The 27,319-nt window shown below is 49.7% G+C and overlaps 1 protein-coding gene and 1 long non-coding RNA gene across 14 annotated transcripts in view; one reads left to right on the top strand and one right to left on the bottom strand.

Annotated features, from left to right (window-relative positions):
- DENND2B (DENN domain containing 2B) overlaps window positions 1-27,319 on the top strand; it is a 155,189-nt gene that overhangs the window by 114,394 nt on the left and 13,476 nt on the right. For 9 of the 13 annotated variants that reach the window (XM_016147378.2, XM_016147380.2, XM_016147381.2 and 6 more), the window contains 10 exons: window positions 5,762-7,021; window positions 10,482-10,618; window positions 18,162-18,313; window positions 19,876-20,091; window positions 21,023-21,119; window positions 21,725-21,769; window positions 22,811-22,995; window positions 24,081-24,190; window positions 24,411-24,480; window positions 27,237-27,314. In XM_016147378.2, coding sequence (XP_016002864.2) covers window positions 5,762-7,021; window positions 10,482-10,618; window positions 18,162-18,313; window positions 19,876-20,091; window positions 21,023-21,119; window positions 21,725-21,769; window positions 22,811-22,995; window positions 24,081-24,190; window positions 24,411-24,480; window positions 27,237-27,314 — 2,350 coding nt within the window. Of the gene's footprint in view, window positions 1-4,544; window positions 4,761-5,761; window positions 7,022-10,481; window positions 10,619-18,161; window positions 18,314-19,875; window positions 20,092-21,022; window positions 21,120-21,724; window positions 21,770-22,810; window positions 22,996-24,080; window positions 24,191-24,410; window positions 24,481-27,236; window positions 27,315-27,319 lie in introns of all 13 variants that reach the window. The other 4 variants (XM_036221603.1, XM_016147385.2, XM_016147387.2 and 1 more) reach the window with 2 other exon arrangements.
- LOC118602977 lies at window positions 16,671-18,046 on the bottom strand. The gene is made up of 2 exons (XR_004951056.1): window positions 17,780-18,046; window positions 16,671-16,967 (listed from the first exon to the last, which is right to left on the bottom strand). It is a non-coding gene; the product is annotated as an uncharacterized LOC118602977 (long non-coding RNA).

Genomic DNA, 27,319 nt, shown 5'->3' with positions numbered 1-27,319 from the left:
CCTCTTCTCCTCCTCCTCCTTCTTCTTCTTCTTCTCTCTCTCTCTCTCTCTCTCTCTCTCTCTCTCTCTCTTTCTCTCTCTCTCTCTCTCTCGCTCACACACACACACACACACACACACACACACACACACACACTTCTTTCTCTTTAAATCTGTTTCTCTTTTCATACTTTCGTTCATACCTTTTCTCTCCTACCCACCTATCTTATACATTTGTCTGTGTGTGAGTGTTTGTGCTCCTCCGTTTCTTTTAAATTTCCTTTACATTCTCCCTCCTTTCTCCTCTGTTCTCCTTTTATCTGTTTATCTTGCTCCCTCTCCTGAAATGTTGATTTTGGCCAGTCACAGGCTGTAGTGTTGGCATCCACGCCTGTGCTGAGTCGCATAACTGACTGCCTGCTGACAAGGCAGTGGCACAAATGCCCAGTTTCACAGTTTCTGTCTCCCTAGGGGCATACTCTGGAATTTTAGAATAAAGAGCAAGAGATGGTAAGAGAGTAGAGTCTAAGGTGTCTTTTAGCCACTTTGTAATTACTTTCTTTTCATATTTCTTCTGTCTTCATGGAACTATTTATGGTACTCAAGCACTTTTAAAATTTATAGCGTCTTAGTCACCCAGCTAGTGTGTTAGGATACGCAGAGCAAGTGAGGCCCAGGGACTTTTTAGCAAACCCAGGAAGTGGTGGAACCGGGACCAGAGGAGAACCCAGGTCTCTAGAATCTTGGTCTAGTTGATGATTTTTGCTGTGTGGGAAAGGGCTTTGGGGCCTGATAGCGCTGTTGGGCTGTGCTAAGTGCTTCATGTACTTTTTTTGTGTTGCTCTTCAGGTCCGAGGACACAACGAGGAGTCAGGGAAGTCTCAGCAATGGTCTGAGCAGGCACAAGGAAACCTAGGTGTTAGCCATTTATTTTTTACTCATTCATTTTTATCATTCAACACAAATATATTAATGCCTACTAAATTCTAGATGCAGCACAAAGAATGACACTGTCACCACCTTCAAGTAGTTCACTGCTCGTTGTCTAGGAAGGGGGAGGCAGCTGAGGAAACAATACAGTCCAATGAAGTGTTACAAGAACTATATAATAGACATTTTCCCAGGCCCCGTGCAGGCATCAAAAATTGGCCATCTCCGCCTTGAGAGAGGGGTACAGTTGAGAGATTCATTAGAGGAGCTACAGAGAGAGATATGCTAGGCCTGCATTCCAGGCAAAGGAAACAGAGTGTGTGACAGCTCAGACGTGCGAAAAGCAAGGAGTTTGATGTAGCTAAGGGTGGGATGCAGGGCTGTATTAAGGAAAACACAGTATGAGATAACAAAGGAAAACAGGCAGTGACCAGATCATGGCGGGGCCTTCCATGTCATTCATGCAAGTGAATTTGCACTTCATTCTGTAGATAGTGAAGAGTTTTAAGCATGATGAGTTTTTTATTTTATAAAGATGTCAGAAGATGAGAGCATTGCCTGTAACTGTGTTAGACGAAGGCAGAGAGATAAGTTAAGAGTTTAATAGCCCCGGTGAAATGCAAGATCTGAACCAAGGAAGTAGCAGGAGCAGTGGGAATGGCGAGAGGGGGACAGGTCTGAGAGATGCGAAGGATATAGAATTGGCAGGACTTAGTCATTACGTAGATCAGTGTTTGTGGGGAGGATGCTGGATTCAGATACTTGAGGAGGGGGCAAAGAACAAATCTGGACCTTTTCTTCTCTTTGTGGAATGAGTTGGAAATCCATGCAGCACTAAAAATCAGGGGTGAAGGAAGCATAAAGCAGCATAGGAATGAGACCATGTGAGAAGGCACTCAGCCCAGGTGTGGATGGGAAGTGGCAGAGAGAGGCATGGGGATGAAAGGCCTAGGGCAGTGGTCCTGCATTGGGATAGGGCAAGCCAATCATACACAAGCCTGGCCTTTCCCACCTGCATCATTTTATTATTGCATTGCAACAAACCACCTTAAAATGAGTGGCTAGAACAATTTATTATTTCTGTGCATTCACTGCACAGTTCCTCTACTGATTTCCCCCAGGCTCGCTCATCTAGCTAGGTTCGTTTGGGTCCAAGATGACCTCACTCATATGGCAGGCTCACGTGGTGACTGGCTGTTGGCTGAGGTGCCTTGGTTATGCTCCACATGGCCTCTCATCCTCCAAAAGACTAGACTGGCTTTCTTATGTGACATACTTAGGGCAGCATTCCTAATTGTGAAGAAGGAAACTGCAAGGCCTCTTAAGACCGCAAGTTTGGAACTCAGACAGCTTTATTTTCATCACATTCTATTGGTCAAAGTAAATCACAAGATCAGTGTAGATTCAAGGGGCAGAAAAATAGATTCCATCTTTTGATAGCATGAGCTGCAAAGAATTTATGGCCATATTTAATTTACTCCCTTCCCATCCCACCCTGAATATTTAGAATCCAAGGACAGAGAGGTAAGCTGTTGGAAGAAGTTTGCCACGTGATTATTCTGAATAGTAAGCTTCTTGTTAATATTAGTAATTATCAAGCTAAGATTCAGTACTATGTGTTAGCCACTGAGCTCAGCACTTATTGTGTATTGTCTCCGTTCCTTACAGCAATCCTCTGAGATATGTGTTCTTTTAACCTTCATTTTATACACAAGGAAATTGAAATTGAGAGAGAGAAGGTTATTTGCTCAAAGTCAGTAACTTTTCAGTGGTTATGCTGAAACTTGAACCCCAAGGACTTGATGTTCTTACCCTATTGAAAACAACCAGTCTAGGATAACCTGCCAAAAAACTCAATACTAATGATAATTAACAGTCATGGTGAGTTACAAGTTATGACAACATTGCACACCCATAGTCTCATTTGCTGAATATGACAGCCCTATCTTATAGTTAGCACAATTTTGAGGAATTGAAACTGAGAGCTCAGAGAAAGTGAGTAGCTTTGCCCATGACCACATCCCTAATAAAGATGAAGAGGGAATAATGAGTTCTTCCCTCAAGTGAGAATTGCAGCCCCATGAGGGAAGGGCAGGATCTTATCTGTATTGTTTAGAAATTCATCCCTAGGACCTTAGAATGAGTGAATGCTGCCTTCTCTGTGATTTCTCTGTGATGAATCCAGGGATGCCTGTGACCCAGATCGGCATGGGCAGGCGCCCTTTTGCCACCCCAAGTTGCTGGAGTGCATTGGGTTTGGCCTTTGTGGGGAGGCTGGGCAGGGTGCTCTTGCAGCTCCTGGCCTCAGATCAGCAATGATATGATAACTTAGACCTTTAAGGGAAAGGGCCAGTCTCCTCTGTTTTATCCTTCAGGAGAGCAGAGAAACTTAACCTCAGTTAAAGCAGGGTAGGCAGTGAGAGAATTTCTTAACTTGGTATTTCTCCCTGCCGGAACTACTAAGGGGAGTTAAGAAGGATATTTTCTGAAAGCATTGGACAGACCAAGACTCATCAGCATTTTTTCTGCCCCACTTACAGGAGCCATGCCACTGCCCCCACCCTAATTGGTAACAGTGACTTCATGGATTGGTAAAGTTTCACCTTGGAGGTTGAGGAGACACATCCCTAGGGAAGCGTATATTATCAAAATGTCTGAAGAGATAAGACATACATAGTCTGAAAAAGCTTCCTAGAGATTGAGTCTCATTGGGTGCCTATCATCTTGCATTAGAATTTAAGCTTCATGAGCACAAGAACTTTTGTCTCTCTTGTTTATGCTTATATCTAGCACCGAGAGCAGAGCCTGGCACATAGTAGGCGCTCACTTAGTATTTGCTGAATGAATAGACGAATGATAAGGTCATCCTCTAAGAACAACTGAAATGTAGAGTCCCTTGTGTAGCCTAGTCGCTGGCTTACAGGGCTAGACTGATGACCTTTCATATCCCTTTACTTCATCCTGTGAACTAAGTGAGGGACCAAGGCCTCTCTCAGTTGTGAGGAGGTTGGGATCTCCCCAGGCTCCAGCCAGGTACATTGCACTGCCGCTGCCTACCCTAGGGAACGCCGAGGCTTACTCTGTTCACACCTCCTCACTGAGTGGAGTCTCTCTGGTCATTGGCTTGGCTAGGCACCGAATTTCTCTCATCTGTGCCCATGTACACATCGGATGGCTCTTGTTTGACTTGCCCTTTTAAAAACAACTTGAGCATGTTGAGGTTTCCTGTTGATCCAGGGCAGCCAGAGGCTGTGACCCAACAGCGAATTGTCGGCCAATCCCTGACTCACCCAAGTTCCAGTTTTCTGTGTGTGAGCAAGCAGTGACAGCAGCCTGGCTCAGGGGCAGCTGGCTGCCATCCTATGGGTGGCATGGCACTCTGGAGCCTGTGAGCCCAGACTGCCTCGCTTTGAGGGCCATGACATTAGGGTCAGGTAGGCCTTTGTAGCATTCAGTGTTGGCAAAACCCTGCTGTCTTTGAACTAAAACTAGGAAGAATCCTGAAAGTTGACAGTGATTACCTGAGTAGATGACTAGAAAACTATACTGAAAAAGATGTACACTCATGGTTCTCTTCAGTAAGCTCACTTTTATCCTTTTTTTTTTTTTTTCTTATTTGTTCATCATTCACTAAGTACCTTCCGGCTACTGAATATGCATCTCTCCTCCTGGAAGAAATCATGGTCTAGTAGGGAAGACCAAGAGGTCCTCTGATATCTACAAATGCTGCATTTGAGATAAGGCTGTGCCCGGTACTGTGGGGGTTTCTGCTGAGCTACGTCTGGGGGCCTGCCATCTTCACAAAGACGGCAGAGGCCTTTGCTGCTTCTTTAGAGGCAACATGGTATAGTGTAAGTTCATGTCTTGGTGTCACCGCTTACCAGCTGAGTGATCTTGGAAGAGATATTTAACCTTTCTTTCTGTGCTTGAGTGTTTTTTATTTGTGATATGATGATAATAATACATGATAAAAACTATAGTTTTTATGGAGATTTGGTGAGTTCATCTATGTGAAAATATTTGTTTAGGACTATTCCCCGATATTTGCTAAGATCTGTGTGTGGATTTGGAACTGGGGAGTGGCTGGTGTTTGTTTGATTTGATGCCACTGCTGGAGGGTAGAGCTGCCTAAAGATGAGGCCTCCCTTCCCATTAGCCTTCTCATTTAGAGCAGAAAGGACTCTTTCTTGAGGGGCCCTCCTAGTCCTTTTGGGAACTTCAGAGATCTGAATTCTGATCAAGACCCAAGCGGAGGAGCAGTACCTTATGTCTAGTAGTAGAAGTCTCTAGGGGAGAGAGAGTCCTTGTTAAGGAGACAGATCAAAGGCTTGAGTATATACGTGGGGCTACTTCAGGAAATGGTTGCTGGAGCTGCTTGTATCAGCTCACGAAAACTAATGATTAGCCTCTCTTCCCAACTCCACATTCAATGACATCACATTGACTGCTCGAAATCAGACATATACCGTAGAACTCAGCAAATGCTACATATCTGTGCATTTGCCCCAGAGAGCTGATTGTTAAGCATTTAGCAGTACACCACTGGTCTTACTGTTCTTTAGTTGGCAGATGTAGACTCCTGGGATGCTCTCCCCTGCCATCGAACTGGCTTCTGTTCCAGACACTACTCAGGGTCTCTGGGGATGAATTGGGCAGAAAAGCCCATTGAGTTTGGCCTGTTGTACATAAGGAGCCATTTCTTTCCTTGAGGACAGCTTTGAAGTTGCATTACTTCAATAGAGTGCTTTTAGGAAGGACATACCAAGCTCTCTAAGATTAAAACATGATGCCTCTGGTTGTCAGGCCACTCACTGCCATTTTCTCTTCTTTTCCTTTCTTTTTTCACTCCTAGGTCTCAGTCAGTCTCTCCACCTCCAGTTCTCTCCCCACCAAGGAGTCCCATCTACCCCCTCAGTGATAGTGAAACGTCAGCCTGCAGGTACCCAAGCCGCTCCAGCTCTCGGCTGCTCCTCAAGGACTGGCACCCCCATGATCCTTCACCCCCAAATCCTCAAGCGTCCTCCTTAGATACTTCATCACCTGTTTGTCCCCTCAAGGCCACCAGCTTTTGTTATTTGGATGGAAGCCCTTCATTGTGCAAGAGAGAGGACCAGAAGGAGAATGTCCAAGGGGCAGCCCAGGATGTAGAGGGAGTTGCCGCTTGCCTCCCCCTTGCCCACAGCACTCCATCCCTAGGGCCAGCAGCTGGTCCACGGAGCATCTTTCAGAACCGCACTGGTACCCGTGCCCACACCCTGGGCATCCGGGAGAAGATTTCAGCATGGGAGGGTCGCCGAGAGGCTTCACCCAAGATGAGCATGTGTGGAGAGAAACGGGAGGGCTCTGGGGGTGAGTGGGCAGTCAGTGAGGGCTGCCCCAGTTTGGGCTGTCCCAGCGTGGTGCCATCCCCCTGCAGCTCAGAAAAGACTTTTGATTTCAAGGGCCTCCGGAGGATGAGCAGGACCTTCTCTGAGTGTTCCTACCCTGAGACCGAGGAGGAGGGAGAGGCACTCCCTGTCCGGGACTCTTTCTACCGGCTGGAGAAACGGCCAGGCCGGAGTGAGCCCAGTGCCCTTCTCAGGGGGCATGGCAGCAGGAAAGAGAGCTCAGCAGTGCTGAGTCGCATCCAGAAAATTGAACAGGCCCTGAAGGAACAGCCAGGCCGGGGGCTCCCCCAGCTCCCCAGCAGCTGCTACAGTGTAGACCGAGGGAAAAGGAAGCCCGGGACCTTGGGCACCTTGGAGGAACTGACCGGGAGCGCCAGTGTGAGCGCCGGCAGCCGGGCAGGAGGAGTGGTTGGAGTTGGGGGGGAGGCGGGCCCACCCCTGGAGAGGGAGGGCAGTGGCTCCACTAAGCCAGGGACCCCTGGAAATAGCCCGAGCTCCCAGCTCTCGCCATTGAAGAGCTCCCCTGATCCCGCTGTGAATCCTGTCCCCAAACCCAAGCGCACCTTTGAATATGAGGCTGACAAGAACCCCAAGAGTAAGCCAAGCAATGGTCTACCTCCTTTGCCCACACCTGCTGCTCCACTCCCCCTGCCCTCCACCCCAGCCCCACCAGTCACCCGGAGACCCAAGAAGGACACGCGTGGTCACCGCAAGTCCCAGAGCAGGTAATGTGTGCCCCTCTAGTGTCTTCTAGCTGGGCACGGTGGCTTTCTTTTCAATGGAGGATGAAAAAGCAGATTCTAGTCTTGGGTCACAGTCAGCAGTGCTTTCTAAGTTCCGAAGCACCGAATAATTATTAGGTGGTAACAGGAGTTACATGAAGAAGAGATTGTTCTTCTGCTCTTGCAGGATAAGGATACATAAATGTGAGCGGGAGGGTGAAAGCGCTTCTTCCAAATTCAGGGTACTGAAGACGTTGCCTGGGTTTAAGCCTTTAGAGTAGGATTGGGCCATATTCCAAGCCTGTTGGAACTTCATCAGTCTTCTGCGGGAAGGGTAGGGGCCACCTTATTTTTAGATAAACAATCCCTAGAAGACTAGTAGGATACTAGCCTCATGAAATGCCAGCATTAAAATTTTATTTTTTTGAGTGCAGCAATATCTGAGTATTGCATGTTATCATTAACACTGTAGTGTTGACACATTTAACATGATCTCCTCTTTCCTGAGGGCCACCTGGCCATGTAGGAACATAGGCCTGTATAAAGAGGGGGTATTTGGATCCCAAAGTGGAAGACTAATGGAAAAAGGAGTGAGAGGACATTTCACCTACTTCTTGGCCATGTTCAAGAATGACCTTTTCTGAGGCTCACATTGGTTTCCTGGTCAGTCTCAGCATTGCTGACCTGACCGACCACCCAAGCCATCTCCACAATTACAGTGACTTGAGAGTTGGAGCTATTGGAGTTGATGACAGTTGATAGGCATCTGTTCTCTGAATTGGAGTAGGCTGGGAGCCACTCTTCTATGGAAGCCTTATCCTCCTACCCCTCAGCCTTTTTCTTCTAACTCAAAGTCAGATGAGCATTCAGGTTTGGTTCACTTCTGGGGATTCTCCAGTCTGACCTCATGCTTTAAGCTTCTTCCAGTGTATCCCATCTCATAAAGAAACTTTCTTGCCACGCGCAGAGAGGAAGCCATCACAAAGGTTTAGATCCATGAGCCACAAGAGCCCTAGGCTAAGGTTAATCCCATGCTTTGACCCTCCCCAACATGCTCACTTGACGTTAGGTTTTTAACAGCCTACCAAGAGTGTTTGCTTTGTCTTCATTTCCGTAAACACTTACGTAGAGCTTGCCATGCACTGAGCATTGTGCTGGTCAAGGGGGCTCAGAGGCAAATAGGACATGGTTCTTCCATTCAAGGAGTTCACGGTCTGGTGCAGGAAGTAGATCCGCAAGTAAATCATAGATTGTGTGCTACGTGCCATGGTCCATGTCAGTGTAGGACCCTGCAGAGACCCAGAGGGAGAGGCATCTAAATTAGACTGGGGAGTGAGGGAAGCCTCCTCATGGAGTTGCTGAGCTAAATTTAGAAGATCAAAAAGCAGTTAGCCAAAAAAAAAAAAAAAAAAAAAAGCGAGAAAGGGGGGTGGGAACACAGTACATCAGCCTGAACATTTTACACATATTTCCCCACATATTACATTTACATAGAATATACACACACACATACACCGTATATCGTGGACTTACTTCGTATAAGAATTAACTTCACAAAATTAAACCTGTGCTCTTGGGGAAAAAAGAGAAACAGTCCAAAAAGTACAGGCTGTTTTGTTTGCTTTTCCACACCGTGAGCATATTCCCCTGAGGAACATGAGATAGTAAGTTTGTATCTGTTGTGCCAGGTAGGATTCTTATACTTAATATAAAACCAAGCCAAATATTTCTTCTGGTATTCAACCAAATGAAAAGAAATCTGTTAAATCTTAGGGAGAACCTGATTATATTAGTCTTAATGACAGACAGGGTGTTGGGCCCGACTTAGTAATGTCCTGAGGGATTTTCAAGGATAACTTGGCTGAACGTGATTTCTGTCTTGTTTGCTGACTTGAGAACTGCCTGCATAAGATGTTGACTCCATTGTACACATCAATGAAAGCCTGGTCTCAGACCAGTCATCCTGAGGGCCAACGTTCAGGAACCACTGCGCTCAGTCATTGGATATTGCACTGGCTGAGAAGTCTGGGCCAGAGACAGAGATTTGGGAGTCTTCTTGGTAGAAATGATAGATATGGTGATGGCCATCAATATTTGGCCCCCAGAAATTGCAGAGTGAGCACAAGAGTTCTAAAGACAGAATTCTGAGAGACCCTGGCATTCAAAAGGCAAGTGTAAAAGGAGAATCACTCACAAGAGCCTAAAAAATAATGGCCAGAGAGGCCGTTGAAAACTGGGAGGGACTGTGTCATAGAAGCGAAGGGAGGTGAGTGCCAGCGTAGGGTGTCGAGCTGTGTCGAGGGCTGCAGAACAGCTAGGCAAGCTGAGAATGAGGCGTGGTCCTTAGAACACTTTTAGTCCAGGGCTCTTAAACAAGAGAGAAAGGATTTCATTGGCTGAAAGGTCTAATGGTACCCAAAAGAAGAGGGAGGTGTTAATGTGTGAGAGGAGGGATTCAGTTGGTGCGTTTCCTGCTCTCTGCCCTTGGCAGCCTGCTGGATGGTGCTGGAACCTGCCTTAGGGCGAGGATGTAGCTGAGGTCACCTTGTTGTAGATGAGGGAAGTACCTCCCCGATGGTGAAGAGTTGAGAGCACTGTGGATGTCCCAGTGTAGGTGGCCGAAGAGAAAAGAAGCTATGTGCCTGTTCACTTATCAGTCCCTCTCTTCTCTGTCTTGTCTCTGTCTTAGGCCTTGAGGCTGATTTTGAAATTCTGCAGTAGCAGGAAGGGTTATTGGGGGGTGGGAGTAGAAAGGAGACTAACTGAAGGGGAGCTAGACCTTAGAAGTAGCTCCTGGCTGCAAATTGCCTGCCTGGTTCCACCTCAGAAGCCATGTGATTTGTGTTGAGGGCTTAGCCCCTCCCATGTCAACGAACCACCCACCACTGTTTCCTTGATCCCCCCAAACAATCCTGGGCGTCACCCATCCAATGTTTATCCCTTACTCCCTGCTTGGTGCTGGAGCCCTTGCTAGGATGTAGATAGGCATTATGTGAGACTCTGAAGGTAGATCAGGCACTCAGTTCCTGTGGTAATGGTGGATACCTCTCTAGGAGGATACTCCCCACAGCTTGTAGGACCAACTCAAAAATTCAGACCCTGGAGTCAGACAGCCTGGGCGATTCCTGACTATGTGACTTCATCTCCCTGAGCCTCCATCTCCTCATCGGTAAATGGCACAATACGCAATAACGTGTAAAGTGCTTACCACAGGATCTGACACAAAAGCATCCTTTTTAGCTATGGTAGTTCTTCTTTGTATTATTTGCAGTCACCCATGCTGGGGCCTTTCAGACCATCTAGTTCTTAATTTGGATTGTAAGTCTGGCTCCATCTTGAGTCTTTGCTCGGTGGCTGATCTCGCGAAGAGGACCTCAGGTCTTTGCCGTTGCCGTGGCTGTTCCCCGACGAGGCAGCAGGAATCTAGTTCAGCTGGAATGACTCGTGCTCTTGTTATCCACAGAAAATCCTTTGAGTTTGAGGATGCCTCCAGTCTCCAGTCCATGTACCCCTCCTCTCCCACTGAGAATGGTACTGAGAGCCAACCCAAGTTTGGATCCAAAAGCACTTTAGAAGAGAATGCCTATGAAGATATTGTGGGTAAGCAGTGGCCAGGGTGGCGGGATGGATCACCTCTGGGCTACAGGAGAACAGAAATAGGAGGGACACCCCCAGGGTCCGCTTTGTTCACTGCGGGCAGACATGGCCCAGTTTCTGGAACTTCTCAAGGAAATGGACGTTGGAGAAAGCAGCTTAGCAAAGACTAAGCAGCCGAGAAAGTAAAGCCTGGCCTTGAATGAACTGAAACCGAAAGGGCTTGTGACAACATGAAAAGGGGAAAACCACATCATTCCTTTCTTTTATTTTTGGAAGGCTATGGAGTCCAATAGGTGCCTTTCCTTAGCTGAGGCCTCTTTTTTCTCAAATGATGATGACAATAATGGTGGTGGTGGTGTTATGATAACAAAAACAGTAATAGTAATAATACTTCATGGGATTATTGTTAGGATTAAATGAGATCAAATATATATCAGAGTACCTAGCACAATGCCTGGTTTTTAATACGTATCTCTCTTAGAGTCTTCCCTCAAAGTCAGTGATATTGAGAACTATGAAAGCATCTGAGATTTTACTCTGCTTGCAAGCTAACAGGTTTAGCCTACCCCAGTTTCACAGATGCTGGCAGAAGGCACAAGACTCCTGGATCACAGAGAAAGGTCCTTATCACTCGTGGCACAGCAGGCAGCATGAGCGTTATGTCCACTTGGGTTCCCCTGGCTCCCAAGCCCCATGGGGCAGTGTGAGGAGGTTCAGGTAGAGGGTGCACTCACAGGAAACCCCGTTTTCTTAAGGGGCCACTAGCAAACCTGCTCATGAGGGGACATTATCCCTTTTACTCTGGTCAGGAGACAAATCTACCTCTGCCCTGGAGGGAGACTGTCTTCCAAGGCCATTTGCTACATAAACCTCTTTGAAAAGACTCTGGAACCATTAACTCCTCTTGCTCGGAAGGTTAGGGATGTCAGACACTATGGAGAAGTGTCCTCCAGCAGCTGGGAGGACTTGCTGTTGGCAAACTTGGGTTTGAGGGGCAATGAAAAAACAATAATCTACTCTGGGTTGGGTTTATTTTTGGCTTTCATTTTAATCGTGCCCTCATTCTCTTCAGTGGGGGCTTCAATTCTGCTCCAGCAGAATGAGTGTCCCAGTGTAGGTGGCCGAAGAGAAACAAAGCAGTGTGCCTGTTCACTTGTCAGTCCCCCTCTTCTCTGTCTTAGGCCTTGAGGCTGAGGACTTAGTTGTAGTTAGCACATTAGAGAAAAGTGGTCCTGGCGGAGAACCCTCCAGATGCTCATAAGGCTGCGGAACCGCAGGAGGAGAGAATCATCAGTTCCCTCATTCGATCTGAGCCATCGGGTTCATAGTTTTCTCCCTAGAACTTGCTGGGGCGACAGCAGCAGTGCTCGGATCCGCACAGGCACTGCTTGCCCCAGGAATGGAGTGTATAGAATGTAGCCATCCCAAATTAGGTCATAGCAGGAAGACTGTGGGAGTGAGATTCCCTAGAACAGCGAAAGGGCTTGGCGAGGGAGGCTTCTTCCCTTACCACTGGGAAAAATCTTTGTCCGCTCGGGTCAAGGTCAAGAGCTGTGGGGACCAGAGGCACAACCCATTTCCCTCCCCACCTCTGTCGTTTCCTCTAGTTTAGAAGGGGTTGTCCTGTGTCATTGCTGCCTGCGGTCCTTGGAAGCCCCCAGTGTGGCTGCTGCAGTGGGCAGAGGAGGCACTGCCAACACTGTGGTCCTCACTGTTCTCTCTTCTCTGAGAAGCTCTGGCAGCCCCTCTGCTGCCCCAGGGTTTCAGGTCGGGGACAAGGTCCTTCTATCAGCTGGCTAGTAAGAGAAAGGGATGCTTCAACCGTTTATACTGTCCAGAGTTCCACGATTCCAGGGCTCTGTTTGGGATTGTTTGCGAGCAGAGTCTGGAGGAGGGGTGGTGAGAATTTTGGAGCCACTGTCCTGAGCAACAGGACTGTTCTCTGGGACTTCTTAGGTCAGAGACAAGGAAGGGAGAGGCAAGTGTATCTGGGCCTTAGCCTCCTCACTCAGGAGAGAGGACTTTCTGCTACTTTGAGATGTATGAGGAGGCAAGGAAATATAGAAGCAGCCTGGATGCTTCTTGGATGGATGAGCTAGAGCCAGAGGTAAAGGCTGGTATAGGGCGAAGTTGGAGTTGGGGCATGTTCCTTCTGGATCTAGCTTCTGGATCTTTGGTGCCTTGAGTAGAGAGAGTTGGGGGAAGAGTAAAGGGGAGGGTGGAGGAGGGAGGGCAGGGGAGTGACTCAGGCACTTGGGTTTTGCTTCAGCCTTGTGGGGTGGGTGCAGGGGTAGGTATCAGTGTCTAAAGTTAATTCAGTGTCCTGGGCACCTTTTCCTTCTTCGTATCTCCCACAGCAGCCCCTGTGTGAATTTCTAGACCTGACCAGGCGAGCTAGAGGGAAATATAAGTGAGAATATCTCTTTCTTTTAGATTCTGGTTGATTCATCCCTTTATCTGTCCCTGGAGACACCCAGGAATTCGGACCTTCCTCCCAGAGGCTTTAGGGGAAGTCCTTGTCACTGAACTCTGAATGTCAGTTTCACTTTTTTGCCTCAGATTGGCCAGTGCCTCTGACTTCCCAGGGGCCTCCCTCTGTTCTTGGCCCAGCCCGTGCTCTGTGAGGTTGAGCTAGGCCGTTTCTGGTTCTGTTTGGATTACACCGCTCTTGTGCAGCCTCCCTCGCAGTGGGGCAGATGAGCGCCACATGGGCTGTGTGATAATGGAGCTGGGGGTCGGAGGTGGGGAAGGGAGTACCCATGCTAAATCTCCATCTTGGGGATCAGACAGTTGGACTGGATGGAGTTCTGGTCCATTAGAGTTTCAGGGTCATTTGGCCGAGACTAACATCTTCTCTGTGAGCAGTGGACTTGAACGAGGGGCCTTGGGAGTTTGCTGGCCTTATACCCATACCAGGCATAATGCCTGGGGAACTGGGATGTGATTCTCCAAAACAGGCTGAGGTTTATCTTGCTGATTTGCCATAGAAGGGTTCAAAAGCAAAGTGACTGCCTTGCTGCTTCCTGGGGCTGTTAATTCTCGCCTGTACAATTTGACATATGCCCCTGGAAGATGCTGCTATTTTACACATCCTTATAATCGTGGGCATTCTGAGCCTGACACTTAAAAATACACCCAAGGAAGCAGCTTGTTAGGGAGTTATGTGGAGTGGCCTCGGCGCCTGACCAAGAAGCCTGGGCTGCATTCCTCCAGAGATTCCCACTCCTGTCAGCTAGCTAGGGCTAAGGGAGAGTTTCCAGGAACTTGAGTGGGATGGGAGCTGGGGACAGAGCCAGTCAGCCTGACTGCAAAGCTTTTTGAGCCTCTGCTCTCTCTGCCTTCTCTCATTTGTTCCCTGGCTGGGAAGCAGTAAGGAACAGAGAGCACCTAACAGCATACAGGCTGCAGCCCAGAGGTGCAGCCCAGGGAACAGTGCCGGGACAGGTGGGAAATGGTGTCCGGGCTTGGAGGGTGGGCAACAATTGGCCCCTTAGAGCTCCCCATCTGATGTGCTATGAGTAGTGAGGGGGTTGGTCCCTTAACCTGGCCCTCTCTCCACTGTGTGTGTGTAAGACACCGTGTGTGTGTGTGTGGGGGGGGAGGGTAGGGGCGAGGCAATGGCTGAGAACCAGAAGAGGGATGGAGAAGGAAGCTGCAGACCCTAAGCCCTAGCCATGGGTGTGGTCCAGGAAATTTAGGATTCTCTTTGGAGAACTTCTCAGCCTGTGTGTATGCATGCATGTGTGCACGTGCGCGTGCACGCGCGCACACACACACACAGACACACACACACGCTTCCCTAATTGATTCTTCCAATTGGGTATGTGTTTTGGAGGTGGGGGTTTTGGCACAAGTGGTTAATGACCAAAGGAATTATGGGAAGGAGTGGGGGCAGGGCCGGGTAGGGCTGGGCTCTTCCTTCCAGAGAATCACTGTGATAAATTTAGGCTGTGATAAGCCCCTTAAAAAGAGTGCAAAGCAGAAATTCTTGGTGATGCCCTCATCCCTTATCTTACCAGCAAAGCTGGGAAGGGTTGAGACATCTGTCCTCCCCACTGGGCTTGATGAGATGAGATGGGGTTACTTAGGGCCAGGCCTCCAGAGAAGAGGGCCTATCTCTTCTTCCTCTCCTCACTCAGGATAGTGTGGTCCGCCCTTGAGGAGCTGTGTGGGTAGCAGTGAAGGTGAAAGTCCTACAATTTCCCATCCATGCCCTTCCTAAATCTTTGTCATGTTTGTCCACTCAACTCCAGCTTCTCCAGCCTTGTTGTAGCTCTGCTTCCCTGGCGGAAGTTCTGAGCCCCATTCCCCAGACCTCCTCCTCTCCCAACTCTAAGCCATTGCTTTAGTATTAACTTGGTCTCAGCAGGTTCTGTTCAGTGCCTCTAGGACTCAGAGACTGCATGGTCTCCGCACTTCCCCATGCCCTGAGCACCCTTACTACCTGGAGAGATAACTGGGAGTAGTATCTCTGTGAGACAGCTCCAAAAGGGCAGTCAGGAACGGTCTAGGAAGTGGAGAGTAGCAGGTGAACCAGGGCTGTGAAGGGCTCAAGCTAAGTCTGGGGAGGCAGGGCTTGGGCCGGGGCCAGCAGTCATTTCCTAGAGAAATGATTACAGCCTGGTTATATCAGAGAGGATGCTAAACATTGCTGGAGAAGAAAGGGACTGGTGTTAGGGCTGGGAAGACAGGAGGAGCAGATATTTGAGGCTTTCCTGAAATTTAGCTTCCAGAGGCAAGGCTGGCATTGAGAACTTGGTGTCCCAACTGTTTTCTCTCAGGCTGTCACTGATGTGCATCAGCATCATGCATCTATTACTTTCCTGGGTCTCAGTCTCTGCATTTGTTTTTTTTTTGAGCTTTAGATTTTGCGTTAATGTTCAAAGCTCTGATTATGGGGAAAGAAAGAAGGGATAGAAGGAAGGATGGAGGAAAGAGGGTTTGATTTGGGACTCATGTCATGGCATTCAGAAGCTATTAGGAAATTTAGAAACATCTATCTAAAGCAGTGGTTCTTTTTTTTAAATTTTATTCTTCAATTACAGTTGATATACAGTTTCAGGTATTTAACATAGTGATTAGACATTTATATTCCTTATGAAGTGATCCCCCCGAGAAATCTAGTCTCATTTGATAACATACGTAATTATTATACTATTATTGACTATATTCTTTATTAAAGCAGTGGTTCTTAATTGGGGAGGGGTGTGGAGGGTGTAATTCATTCATTCATTCCTTCCTTCCTCCCTTCCTTCCATCCACCCATCTATCTATCTATCTGTCTGCTCCGGGCACATTTGACAGGGTCTGGAGACACTTTTGGTAGTTATAACTAAGGAGATGCTACTGTCCTCTAGTGGATCGAGGCCAGGGTTGCTGCTAAACATCCTGCAAATGTATAGGATGGTCCACCATGACAAGAATTATTCAGCCCAAAATGTCAGGCGTTTGGAGACATTGACCTAGAGGAGTTGAGACAAGTCATCCTCGTCTAAAGGAGTTTGAGACAAGGTTGGGGGATGATGATAAGGACTCTGGCTGGTCATCTGTCTAAGGCAGTTTAGATTTGATGAGCTTGGAATAAATGTTCTTCCTGTCCCCATCTGAACAATGATACTGTGGTCCCGTTTCACAGAATCAGGAAGACTGTGTCCTTTCATTCTCTAATCCTTGGTCCCCCCACCTCACTGCTACAGGATATGTCTTGGAGAAGGACCAAGAACAGCAGAGTCTATCCTGACTCCTCTTAAGTGCCCACAGTGGGGTCGGCTGGAGAAAACATGCAGGGGATGCCAGGTTTAATATTTGGCTTCTTGAGGCAGGGTTGCTGGGCCAGCTCTGCTTAGTCAGGGCTCTGGAATGGAGACAAGTCGTTTTCATATCATGACTGTCTTACAGGAAAACGGCTGCTCAGTTGCTGGGACTCTGCTAGTGTTGGGAACCACTTAATCCAGTCCTAAAGCCTTTCTTGACCCATCTTTGACTCATAAACTTACAGAGATTTGTATTGGTCCCATGGCAGTCTAATTAGTTCTGAGTGAAATCTTCCATGTACACCTCTCCCCTCAATTTCCCCCACACCTCTGTAAAGGCATTCCCTAAATTCATTGTAGTTTTTCGTGATAGTAATAAGTAGATAACACAGTTAGGGGAGATCTTGGCTCTGGAAATTGAGAAGTTTGTAAGCATACAGAGGTAGGTTTTTTTTTCCTGTGTCCCGTCCTGGTGGTCTCTGTTTCTGGCCGTACAGCTCCTTCTTCTGCCTGCTCCCTGAGAAGTATCATCTGAACTTTTCTGGGGTACGAGGCACATCCAGGCATCCGTGGGGCTCAGTGATCACCCAGGTTCAATTCTGCTGAACAGAGAGGAGCTGGAGTGAGCCCTGCTCTCACCATGTGTTGCTGCCTCCAGCAAAGCTTCACTCTGGTCACTGGTACCTGGGTCCCAAGTCCCACATAGTGGTGTTGATATGGAGAAGTGGATATGGAGAGACAAGGGAAAGGGAAGCAGAGGCTGTATCCACTCGCAGCCCCCATGGACCTTGTCACCACTGCGATTCTGCTGCAGGACTGAGGCAGGACAGATCTGACCCATAATATTTTGTACCAGTCCAGGTGTGTTCTGGAGGGAAAGGGGCAGGGGGCTGTGGTGTAGAGGAAGGGGTTGCTCTTCAGGGGTGGGGCGTGTGCTTCGGACTCTGAGATTCCCTGGTCCTGACACTCCAGTTCCTGCTGCCAGGGATTCGAGAAGCAAGAACTCTCCCCCGGCCACACCGCTTTGCTCCAAACTCCTTTCAAACCTTTCACATGTCCCCTGTGTCACAGCAGAAGATGTGTTCCCAAAGGGGAGTGAGGACCACTCTTTTTTTGCTGAACTCAGTGGTAGAGGAAATAGAATGACACAGTGGTAAGAGTGGTTCACTGAACAAATAATTACTGAGCACTCAGCACTCGCTGATCCCTGTGCTCATGGTGGGGCTTAGCGGACCAGACAGAAGACCTGCCCTAAAGCATTGCAAGCAGTGTAGTAGGTGAGAGGGAGGCCTGGGGAAGCCCTGCTCCCTAGAGTTCTCTAGAGTTCCTCCATGCCCATCCCCAAGAGGGTCCTCAGGGGTCAGTCAGTAGGTAAAGGGACAGCCCTGGGACCTCTGAAAGCCTTTCTTACCTTGAACTGTATATCTCTGGGGCTTTAGTAGCAGAGGGACTGGAGCCAAGGAAAGACGCCTGCTGTTGGCTTTGTCCCTCTGGCTGGGCACAGGCAGGGGTGGCTGAGCCAGTCTTGTGCAATCCCTGAATTTATAAAGCAGAGGCCAGACATGGCTTGAGCTGAACTGGGGGTGGGGGGTCAGCTCCTGGACTCGGAGCCAGGGTCTGTTTGTAGCCTCCCACTGCAGACGGGCAGCTGCATGACTCATGAGCCGAAGGGCCAGACGGAAGCGATTCGCTTTGGTTCACAGGAACTCTTCTTGTTTATCTGTGTGTGTGTGTGAGAGTGCGTGTGTTTCCTTCTTCCTTTCTCCCCCTACTCTAACTTTCCTCCTCTGCAGGAGATCTGCCCAAGGAGAATCCATATGAGGATGTGGACTTAAAGAGCCGAAGAGCGGGACGAAAATCCCAGCAACTGTCTGAGAATTCCTTGGACTCTTTGCACAGGATGTGGAGTCCTCAGGACAGGAAGTACAACAGCCCACCCACTCAGGTAACAGCAGTGCCAACTTGGGTCTGTAGGGTCAGCACGAGGGCCACAGTTGGGCCTGTCCTACCAAAGCTTGAGCCAGCTTCTACTCAGGCTTTTTCCCTCACTGGGGCTTGGCAAAGGAGGTGACCTCAGGAAAGAACTCTGCACTCAGGGATTTCCGCCATATTGAAGCTCTCGTGGACAGTCAAGACATGCTCTTAGAGGTGTATCCTGTCCTACCATCTTCCTTTCCTTACTTGAGCTCTGGGCTGCCATACTAAGGCAGGAGCCCCTGTAGTCTGCTGTCTTGTCATTATTTCTCCTCTGTGGGAAACAGGGAGATAGGGCCTTGGTGGAGTGTTGGTATTCTGCAGCGTTGGCGGAAATGATCTCAGTACTGGCATTTGGGGGCCAGGCATAGCCCTAAGAACCAGATTTGAGAACTTACCAGGTGTCCATGAGATCCGGAGCCACTCCTGTTGGAGGGAAGAAGAATGAATGTCTGAAGAATGACTGATAGAAGGCAGAATGCGAAGAAAGGTGACGAGTCAAAGGAGGCCCTTAGATTTCTGTTCCTTCTGGCCTTGTCCAGGGTAGACAGGAGGCAGGAGAATTGAGATGCTTTCTTGCAGCTAACCAGGCAACTCTAATTCTCTATGCAAATGGAGAGGCTCAGATATTTTATGATATTGGCTAGAGAATATAAAAATTATTTCCTCTGACTGTAGAATGATGTGATTGTTTTTATAAAAGATTTACCTTCCTAATGTGGTCTGTTAAAACAGGCTTCCCTTGAATATGTATTGCCAGGCTGATGGGGTGGGAAGAGGAAGTTGCAGGAAAGGAAAGAATGAGGACTTGCTGAAGAGCGATGAGAGGCAAGATCCAGATCCAGACAAAGGGCGGGGGCATAACAAGTTTTGAGGGGCTGCTGTCTTTCTAGCAGTGAGCTGGATCTGCTGAGTAAAGCACCTTATGCTATACAGTGTCATTGTAGGCGGAAGGAGGACAAAGTAGATCAGGGCTGGGGATGGAGGCAGCGCAGGACCCTGTGGGTGACAGAGCCAACTGGCTATGAGGCCTGCCTTGCTGGGCTTCGGTGGTCAGAGCCCAGAGCCCTTTTGTTCCCCTGGGAAGAAATAAGCAAGGCCAGGCTGGCGTTAGATTATGGCCTCTGCTAGTGAAGCCTTTTTGGACTGAGAGGGGAAGACTGGCTCCATCGGCCAGGCTCAGTAATGAGCAAAGTCTAAGCCTGTCCCAAAGCTCAGGAGTTAACCCCAGAATTCCTGGTTGGCCTTCTCTTTCCACTCTGATGAGAGTCCAGTTTTCTTAGCCTTTGCTTTCTTTATTCTGGCATAAGTAGTTAAGCTTCCTTTGTGGAAGCAAGTGTCTAATTTAGCTCTGACTTATTGATTAGCAGCTGAGGTCTCGAAAGAGGAAACCCTGGCGGATGGAAGTTCCAGGGTGAGATTCAGGGATCCAGGGATGCCAGACTGTGGCTACTATGTCTAGGTCCTAGCAGATGGATGCTGGCCAGGGCTTCTGTGGTGAGTCCCTCTCCCATGTTCTCTCCCCAATGCCAGCTGTCCCTGAAACCCAACAGCCAGTCCCTGCGCAGTGGGAACTGGTCGGAAAGGAAGAGCCACCGGCTACCACGATTACCCAAGAGGCACAGCCATGACGACATGCTGCTGCTGGCCCAGCTGAGCCTGCCGTCTTCACCCTCCAGCCTCAATGAGGACAGCCTCAGCACCACGAGCGAGCTGCTGTCCAGCCGCCGGGCGCGCCGCATCCCTAAGGTAGCCTCCCCGCATGGGGCCGGTCGGGTGTCGGGCAGGCAGGGTGTTCTTCCTGCCCTTCCCGCTCTTCCTTCCCTGATCTGGGGCTGCTTCCTCTGTTCTCCTTCAGCATATTCAGGGTCCATACACTGGCCTTTCTTCTTCATCTGGTTGATTCCATTTTCTTACCAATAAAGATGCATTAAGTAATTAATGGTGGGAAGATATTAGGGGAGGGACAGGCCAGCCTCTGCACCCAGGGAGTGCTCCGTGCCTCTGGGTGGGTGGAAACCAGTCTTTAGGAGGCCTCCCCCCATTAGCTAGTGTGGTGTGTGCATTTTGAGGTGCACATATAAACATTTCCAGGTTTTGAGGGATCCCAGACTCAAACACAGATCTCCTTTTTCTGTAACTGTCAGAATTGAGAGTTTTCAGCAATGATTTGCACACATAGGCAGCTAGGCCGAAATCCTGAGCCCAAAGCAGCAGGATTTAGCCACATGGTATTTTTAGCCTGCAAACAATGCTTGGGTATATTGGGAATTTAGCTCCTTCCTGTCAGGGCCCCAGGTTGTAGCCCAAAGGGGAAAGACTCGAATCCCTGTTCCTGTTATTGCATCTGAGGAGCTCTTTGTCTCAGTTGGTTTGGTGGCTCTGGGGACCCAAGAGCTCCCATCCTGTCCAGTTTGATCACAGTTCCTTCCTCTGGGGAGCTAGGTTTAATGTCCTTGTCTTGGGGGCAGAAGACCACTTAGGGGTCTAGGTGGATGGAAGCTACCAGACAGTCTGCATTTGGTGTCAGTGCAGCCGGGCATGGTCCTGGGCCTGGTGTGGGGAGGGCAGAAAGCATGCACCGGTAAGGGAACACATGGGCTACTAATCAGCCTTTTTGGAAGGAGGGGCAGCTGCTTGGTGTTCAGGTTATCTCACCCTCCCCACTTTGCTCACCCAGCTTGTCCAAAGAATTAACTCCATCTACAATGCCAAGAGGGGAAAGAAGAGGTTAAAAAAGCTGTCTATGTCCAGCATGGAGACGGCATCACTGAGAGGTAGGCCTTGATGCCTGAATCGTGTCAGGAATCTGGGGCCCTCAGGCACTAGGAATGGGGAGAGGCATGGACCCTTCTGTGGGTCAATCATGGGGTCTTCCAGCCTTCTAGGAGGGTAGAGCCCCACCAAGAAATGGCCACATAAGAGGGGAGGACCCGAGGGAAGAAAGCCCTGGGATGGGTTGGTTCAGGCTTTGGGCTGTGCAGCCCTGAGTGAGGAGGTGAGTGTGGGAATCTACTTTTGGCAAGACGAACATCCAGACTTACTGAGCACTGCGGTCTGGTTTCCATTTCAAATCTTGGCCTCCTGGAGGCAGGGCCCTTGTGTTTCAGGCCCTTAGGCCTCTGTGCCGGCTCAGCACGGGCCCTCGGCTTCCTCCAGGTCAGGACTGGAGGGATGGGGGTCTGTATATAGATAGAGCACCTGCAGTTTGAGCTCTGAGGGACCCTGGCCTCAGGCCACTCAACACCTGGCTGTGGGCCCCTAGGAACCCAGACTAGGTACAGATTCATCTCCTGTGAGAAGAGTTTGGAGGGGGGCACAGAAAACTTTTGCTGTGGGGCAGTGGCTCAGCAAGCATGTACTTTTGCTGTTATTTTTTCAGATGAGAATAGTGAAAGCGAGAGCGACTCTGACGACAGGTTCAAAGGTGAGGCATGGCTCTCCAAGAGCATGGAACCATTTCTCAGCCCTGGCTGGCTGTAGGGAATCAACCTTCCTCTCCTCTGCATGTATAGTTCCCATGTCCCAGACTGGCCTGGTTTGGAGAGGCAGGCAGGACACTGGGCCAACAGAGCCAGGAGCGGTAGAGGCGTCCATTCCTGCAGTCATGGGAGCTCAGCCCTGAGGTTAGCTTCAGACGTCTCCTTTTGCCTAAATTTCAGGCCAGCCACCTTGCCGATACTTCCCTAAGCCATTGTTCGTGAGAATCGGGTGCTTGATTTGCCTTGTACATGTGAGTCTAGAGGGTTGGGGATGGGTTCAGAATATTATATGTACCTCTTCTGGTTATAAGAAATGTGCCATAGTCTGAGGACACCAGTCCTCTGGAGGCTCTGAGGCCACTCATCTCCCCTTTCCCTATAGTAGAGGACTGTCACCTCCCTGAAAAGGTTCCGGGACCTTCACCTTCTAGGGGCCTTGAACAAATCTTTGTTCTTTCTCTACTGGGAAACCCTGCCTAGACCTTCCTGGATGATTAAAGCAGGTGGGAGCTAGCTCCCTCCTTCCCTTCTCTGCTGGTCCCAGGCAAGTGGGCAGGTGGACTTTGGATCTGGGGACCGGGACAAAGGGTTCATGTCCAAGTACTGATAGGGGCCCATGCATGAAGCCTGCGTGGATGTTCATATCTTCTAGTCCTGCTGGTCCTGGCAGGGTAGGTGGGCGCCAGTGATAATATCCCTGGGTTCTCCTGGCTTGAGTAGTGCTGTTGGCCCAACTCAGCCTCCAGGGGCTCCACGTGGCCCAGACCAGTACCTCCCTGTATCAGGGCAGAACCCTTGTATAAGTGTAGATACCTTGCTCCTGCCATTTCTCCCCCAAACCTGGCTGGGTAAGGGCGTCAGACGAGGCTCATGGACTGAGGGACGATCCACAGAGACTGAGCCCTGAGTCTGGTGCGGAGGGGGGGCCAGTGTGGGGTCTGTGAGGGTCCAGCCTGCCTGTCCCCTGACGTGTGACCTGCCCTCAGCCCACACGCAGCGCCTAGTCCACATCCAGTCGATGCTGAAGCGCGCGCCCAGTTATCGGACACTGGAGCTGGAGCTGCTCGAGTGGCAGGAGCGGGAGCTTTTTGAGTATTTTGTGGTGGTGTCCCTCAAGAAGAAGCCATCCCGAAACACCTACCTCCCTGAAGTCTCCTACCAGTTTCCCAAGGTGAGGCCACCATCTCCTCCCCGCTCCCCTCCTCTGCCTCCTTCATCTCCCTCCCTGGCGCGTCTGAGCACAAGAGGTCCTGTCCCTGCCTGTCCCTGCCTGTCCCTGCCATAACCACTCGGCCGGCTGCACCAGTCCTGAGCCTGCTCCTCATCGCCAAGAGGGAAGAGGAGGCTTCAGGGGTTGTGGGTTTGGACAGTGCTTCTGCAGGGGACGAGGGTGGAGAGAACACCTTCCAGTGTGCTTAGAATAAAATCCAAGTTGTGTTCAAGGACTGCGAGGGTCCTGAGGGCCCCTAGCGACCTCTACTTTCTCTTTCTCTTCACTCCCCATTGGGATATAATTCATCTATTTAAAGTGTACAATTGAATGACTTTTAGTATATTCACAGAGTTGTACAATCAATCTGAGAACATGCTCATCACCCCAGAGAGAAACCCTCTTCTCATTAGCAGTTACTCCCCATTTCCACCCGCCTTCCTTACCTCGGACCGCTTCTTCCCTGCTCATCACCAGCCAGCCTGGCCTCCGCTCTCTTCCCTGAACGCTCAGGCCTTTCTCTCTCATTGCCTCTGCCTGGAATGCCCATTTCCCAGCTCTTCGCATGGCTGCTGGCCCTTTCTCACTCTTCATTCTCTGCATTAATAGTACCTCTTTCAGGAGATCTTTCCAGATACACTAAAGCAGCCCCTCCCCCACCCAGTTCTCTGTCATATCGCCCTGTTTATCTCCTGTGTGATGCCCTCTGAAATGTTGTTATTATCTCATTCTTCTGACCAGAATGTTCAGGGACAGGGACCTTGTCTACTTTGTTTCCCTAAGAAACCCCATCACATGACACAGTGCAAGGGGCCATATGGAAAGTGCTCATTTGGCCTGTATCGAATGAATAAATGATGACTCAACCCACGCCCAGACTCCTTTGTAAGAACTGAGAGTGGGGACAGGGATTGCTGAGAGGCATGCCAGTTGGTAGCATGCCATCTAGGGCTCTCAGAGGAGGAGATGCTTCTCAGCCACCCCACTCCACCCCAGGTTCCGCGTCTTCTCTTGTCTATCTCTCCCCATATTCCTCTTCCCTGCAGCTGGACCGACCCACCAAGCAGATGCGAGAGGCAGAGGAGAGGCTCAAGGCCATTCCCCAGTTTTGTTTCCCTGATGCCAAGGACTGGCTTCCTGTGTCAGAGTACACCAGGTGAGGCCCAGCCTGGCCTGGCTTGGGGGAGGGAGGGAGGGGGCAAAGCCTCTTTAACCCCGCAGCAGTGGGCGACTGAATGGGACCCACCCTAGTCCCAGCCTCCTCTCCTGCAGCACCGGGCCCTTCACCCCTTCCCTGGGCTGGCAGTCCCTCGTCTTGGGGGCTGTCTCCTGGGTCCTCTGATGATTCCCTGATGCCAGACCTCTCCCTGTTCCAGTGAGACTTTTTCTTTCATGCTGACTGGGGAGGATGGCAGCAGACGCTTTGGCTACTGCAGGCGCTTACTGGTGAGTAGGGCCGTGCAGGCCTCAAGGACAGGACCACAACATTTACATGTTTGTGTGCCCTTCCTCAACTTTAGCTTATAGAAAATCCTATGTTCTGCTCCTTGTATGCTCCCCGAGGCCACCCCACACTCGTATGCACACACACTTACTCTTTCTCACAGATTAGGCACTCCTGGGATGATGGGACTCAAAGTGGCCTCTCCGACTGGACCCTGGGATCTAAGATAATCTATATTAAGGGAAGAGAGAGTGGATTGCTTTCTACTGGGCTGTCATGATTTTAGTTTATCTGTTTTTTTTTTCACTCATTTGCCTTGGGCTTCTGAGCTCTGATTGCTAGTCCCAGATTGCAGGATCATATTACTCCGGCAGTATGTATGCGTATGTCAGACTGGAGTGGAGGACAACTTTCCTCACCCCCATACCTGGCCAGCCTGATATGGGGAGGCATCCTGTCCATGGTCTGGTGGGTCTGGATGCTGAGCAAGAACAGAACAGTGCTTTTTGTGGGATTCTGGGAAGGATGCCTTGAACTTAGGGGAAAGCGAGGTTTTTGAAAATATAAGCCATGTTGTAGAGAGAATCCCTTTCCCACCTCCCTTCCCATTAGTCCTGGAAAAGAGGTCAAGGGTACCATTAAAGAGAGCCCTCCTGAACTCTCCCCTGGAGCTCACCAGGGAGGTTGTCGGCTTGGGTTGTTGGCTACATTTCAGGGTTCCTAAGTCGCAGTGAGAGAAGGCCTCATGGGACGCTAATCTAGGGGTAGATGAAGGGGCTCCTTGGCAAGGATAACATACAGCAGGGACCCCAAATGAACGGTTTTGGTCTAATCACTTATTATTCATTCAGAAATACATATCATACACCTGTTGAGGTCAGGCAACATGCTAAAGGCACATAAAGATGAGTTAGGCACAGATCTTACCCTCAAGGAACTTTAGATGTCGAGGAGGAGGGGGTAGGACTTTCGATGTAGCAGGGAAGGCAAAGGGAATAAGTTACTATTTAGGACCTGTTGTGTTCCCGGCTGGGTGCTTTAAGTATGTCGTTTTCTTTAATCTTCGTAATAGCCCATGAGGTAATATGTCCATTTTATAAATTAAGAAACTGAGACAGAGTAGAATGATTTGCCCGGGGTCACACAGCCAGTGAAGGCAGGGGCAGGATCGACTCCCAAGTCCTTGAACACCAAGTCTGGTACTGCTGGATCACCCAAGGGGTAGTCTGGGGAGAAGTGACGTATGGACATGGAATGCCCAGTGAGTGGGGCTACGGCAATGTGCAGCAGTACGGATGCAGGTGGGGAGCCAGGCAGAGGCCAGCACGCCCCAGGTTCACTTGCGCCTGGAGGGGAGCGTTCCGAAGGCTCCCTTTACAGGAGCAGAGATGGAGCAGAGCTGCTCCTTTGCAATGGGCCTGCTGCCCCCAGGGAAGAGTGTGTTTGTCCTGGCGTGCTCAGAGAGGGCCTGGGCTGGGTCCCGGCCAAGGGGGCTGGCACTAGCTCGGCATTCCTGCAGATTGGACACAATGATTCTAACCCAAATCCCACATACTTGATTTAATCACTTGGGGCTTTAGGGGAGGCGGGGGAGAGAGAAAGATTGAGGAGTGAGTTTCAGGCCTAATATGGACAAAAACAGATTCTGCCTTCTCTTTAGATCTGTGACGTGTGGCCAGCAGGTTTGGAGACTGAAATAGCCCCATCTGCATTTGCTTAGCAGCCTGCATGAGGGGCCAGCACCTGCTGCTCTCCTCCCTCCGCACTAGGCCTTGCCAGGCACTCTGGGCCTCTGAACCAAAGGCGGCCACAGAGCCCTGCCAGCCCTTGGCTGGAGTAGACTCTTGTGGACTCACCTCAGCCTGCATTTGGGGACTCCTGGCACGGGGAGCTCTCAGTACACATCTCCTTCAGCTGCCTACCTTTTAAATCCCTATTTTTCTTTGTTCTCCTTTACTCTGTAGCATACCTTTATCCCTTGTCTTTGCATGCCTTTCTCTTCCTGTCAGAAAGCAACTTGCTTTAGAGGTAAGATAGCAAATCAGAGGCCCAAACAGATTCCTGATTTCATGACTTCTAGATACATAACCTTGGGCAATGGCTTAATATTTTAAAACTCAGTTTACTCATCTATAAAATGGGGATAATCATGCCTCTCTCACAAGGTTTTTGTAAAGCACCAAGCCCAGGACTCAGATATGGTAAACATTCAGTAATTAGTAGTTTCCTTCCGTTATCTATTTTCACTTAGCTTTCCTAGAAGGGGTTGGATCTAGAAAGGGAGAAAAGAGCAATTGAGAACAGGAATGTTTTGCAGAATGCCCCCAGTGGGGGGCAGAAAACTACATGGCTTGCTGCCGAGATTATATACAAGCCCCTCTCATTACCACTGCATCGTTGGGGGTCCCAGCCTTCGAGATGTAAGTCCACAGGTCATAAAGCCTCTGCCAGTCTGCTTTGTCCTTTTCCAGCCCCCATCAGTGTCCACCTGGGAGGCAGGGTGGAGCCTGTGTAGAGCTTTTGCAGGTGCCTGGCACCTTGGGCTGGAAGGCCCACCAGAGGCTGAAGCCTGCCCCACAAGACCAGCAGCCTCTTCTTTGGGGCCTGGTTGAGCAGAGATTTAGAAGAGGTTTGGAGTCTTCCTCCTTCCACAAGAAGAGCAGTCCTTAGTCCTCATTTCCCAAGGAAAAAGAGCCAGATGTACTAATCATGCATTCTCTGTGTCTGTGTCTCTCTCCTCCTCCTTGTCCTGGCCCAGCCAAGTGGGAAGGGGCCTCGGTTGCCAGAGGTATACTGTGTCATCAGCCGCCTTGGCTGCTTCGGCTTGTTTTCCAAGGTAAG

This window comes from Rousettus aegyptiacus, unplaced genomic scaffold, assembly GCF_014176215.1.
Source record: "Rousettus aegyptiacus isolate mRouAeg1 unplaced genomic scaffold, mRouAeg1.p scaffold_m13_p_5, whole genome shotgun sequence".
Lineage (NCBI taxonomy): Eukaryota > Metazoa > Chordata > Mammalia > Chiroptera > Pteropodidae > Rousettus > Rousettus aegyptiacus.
The sequence above is the reverse complement of the archived record's forward strand: the minus strand, read 5'-3'. Positions and strand labels throughout refer to the sequence as shown.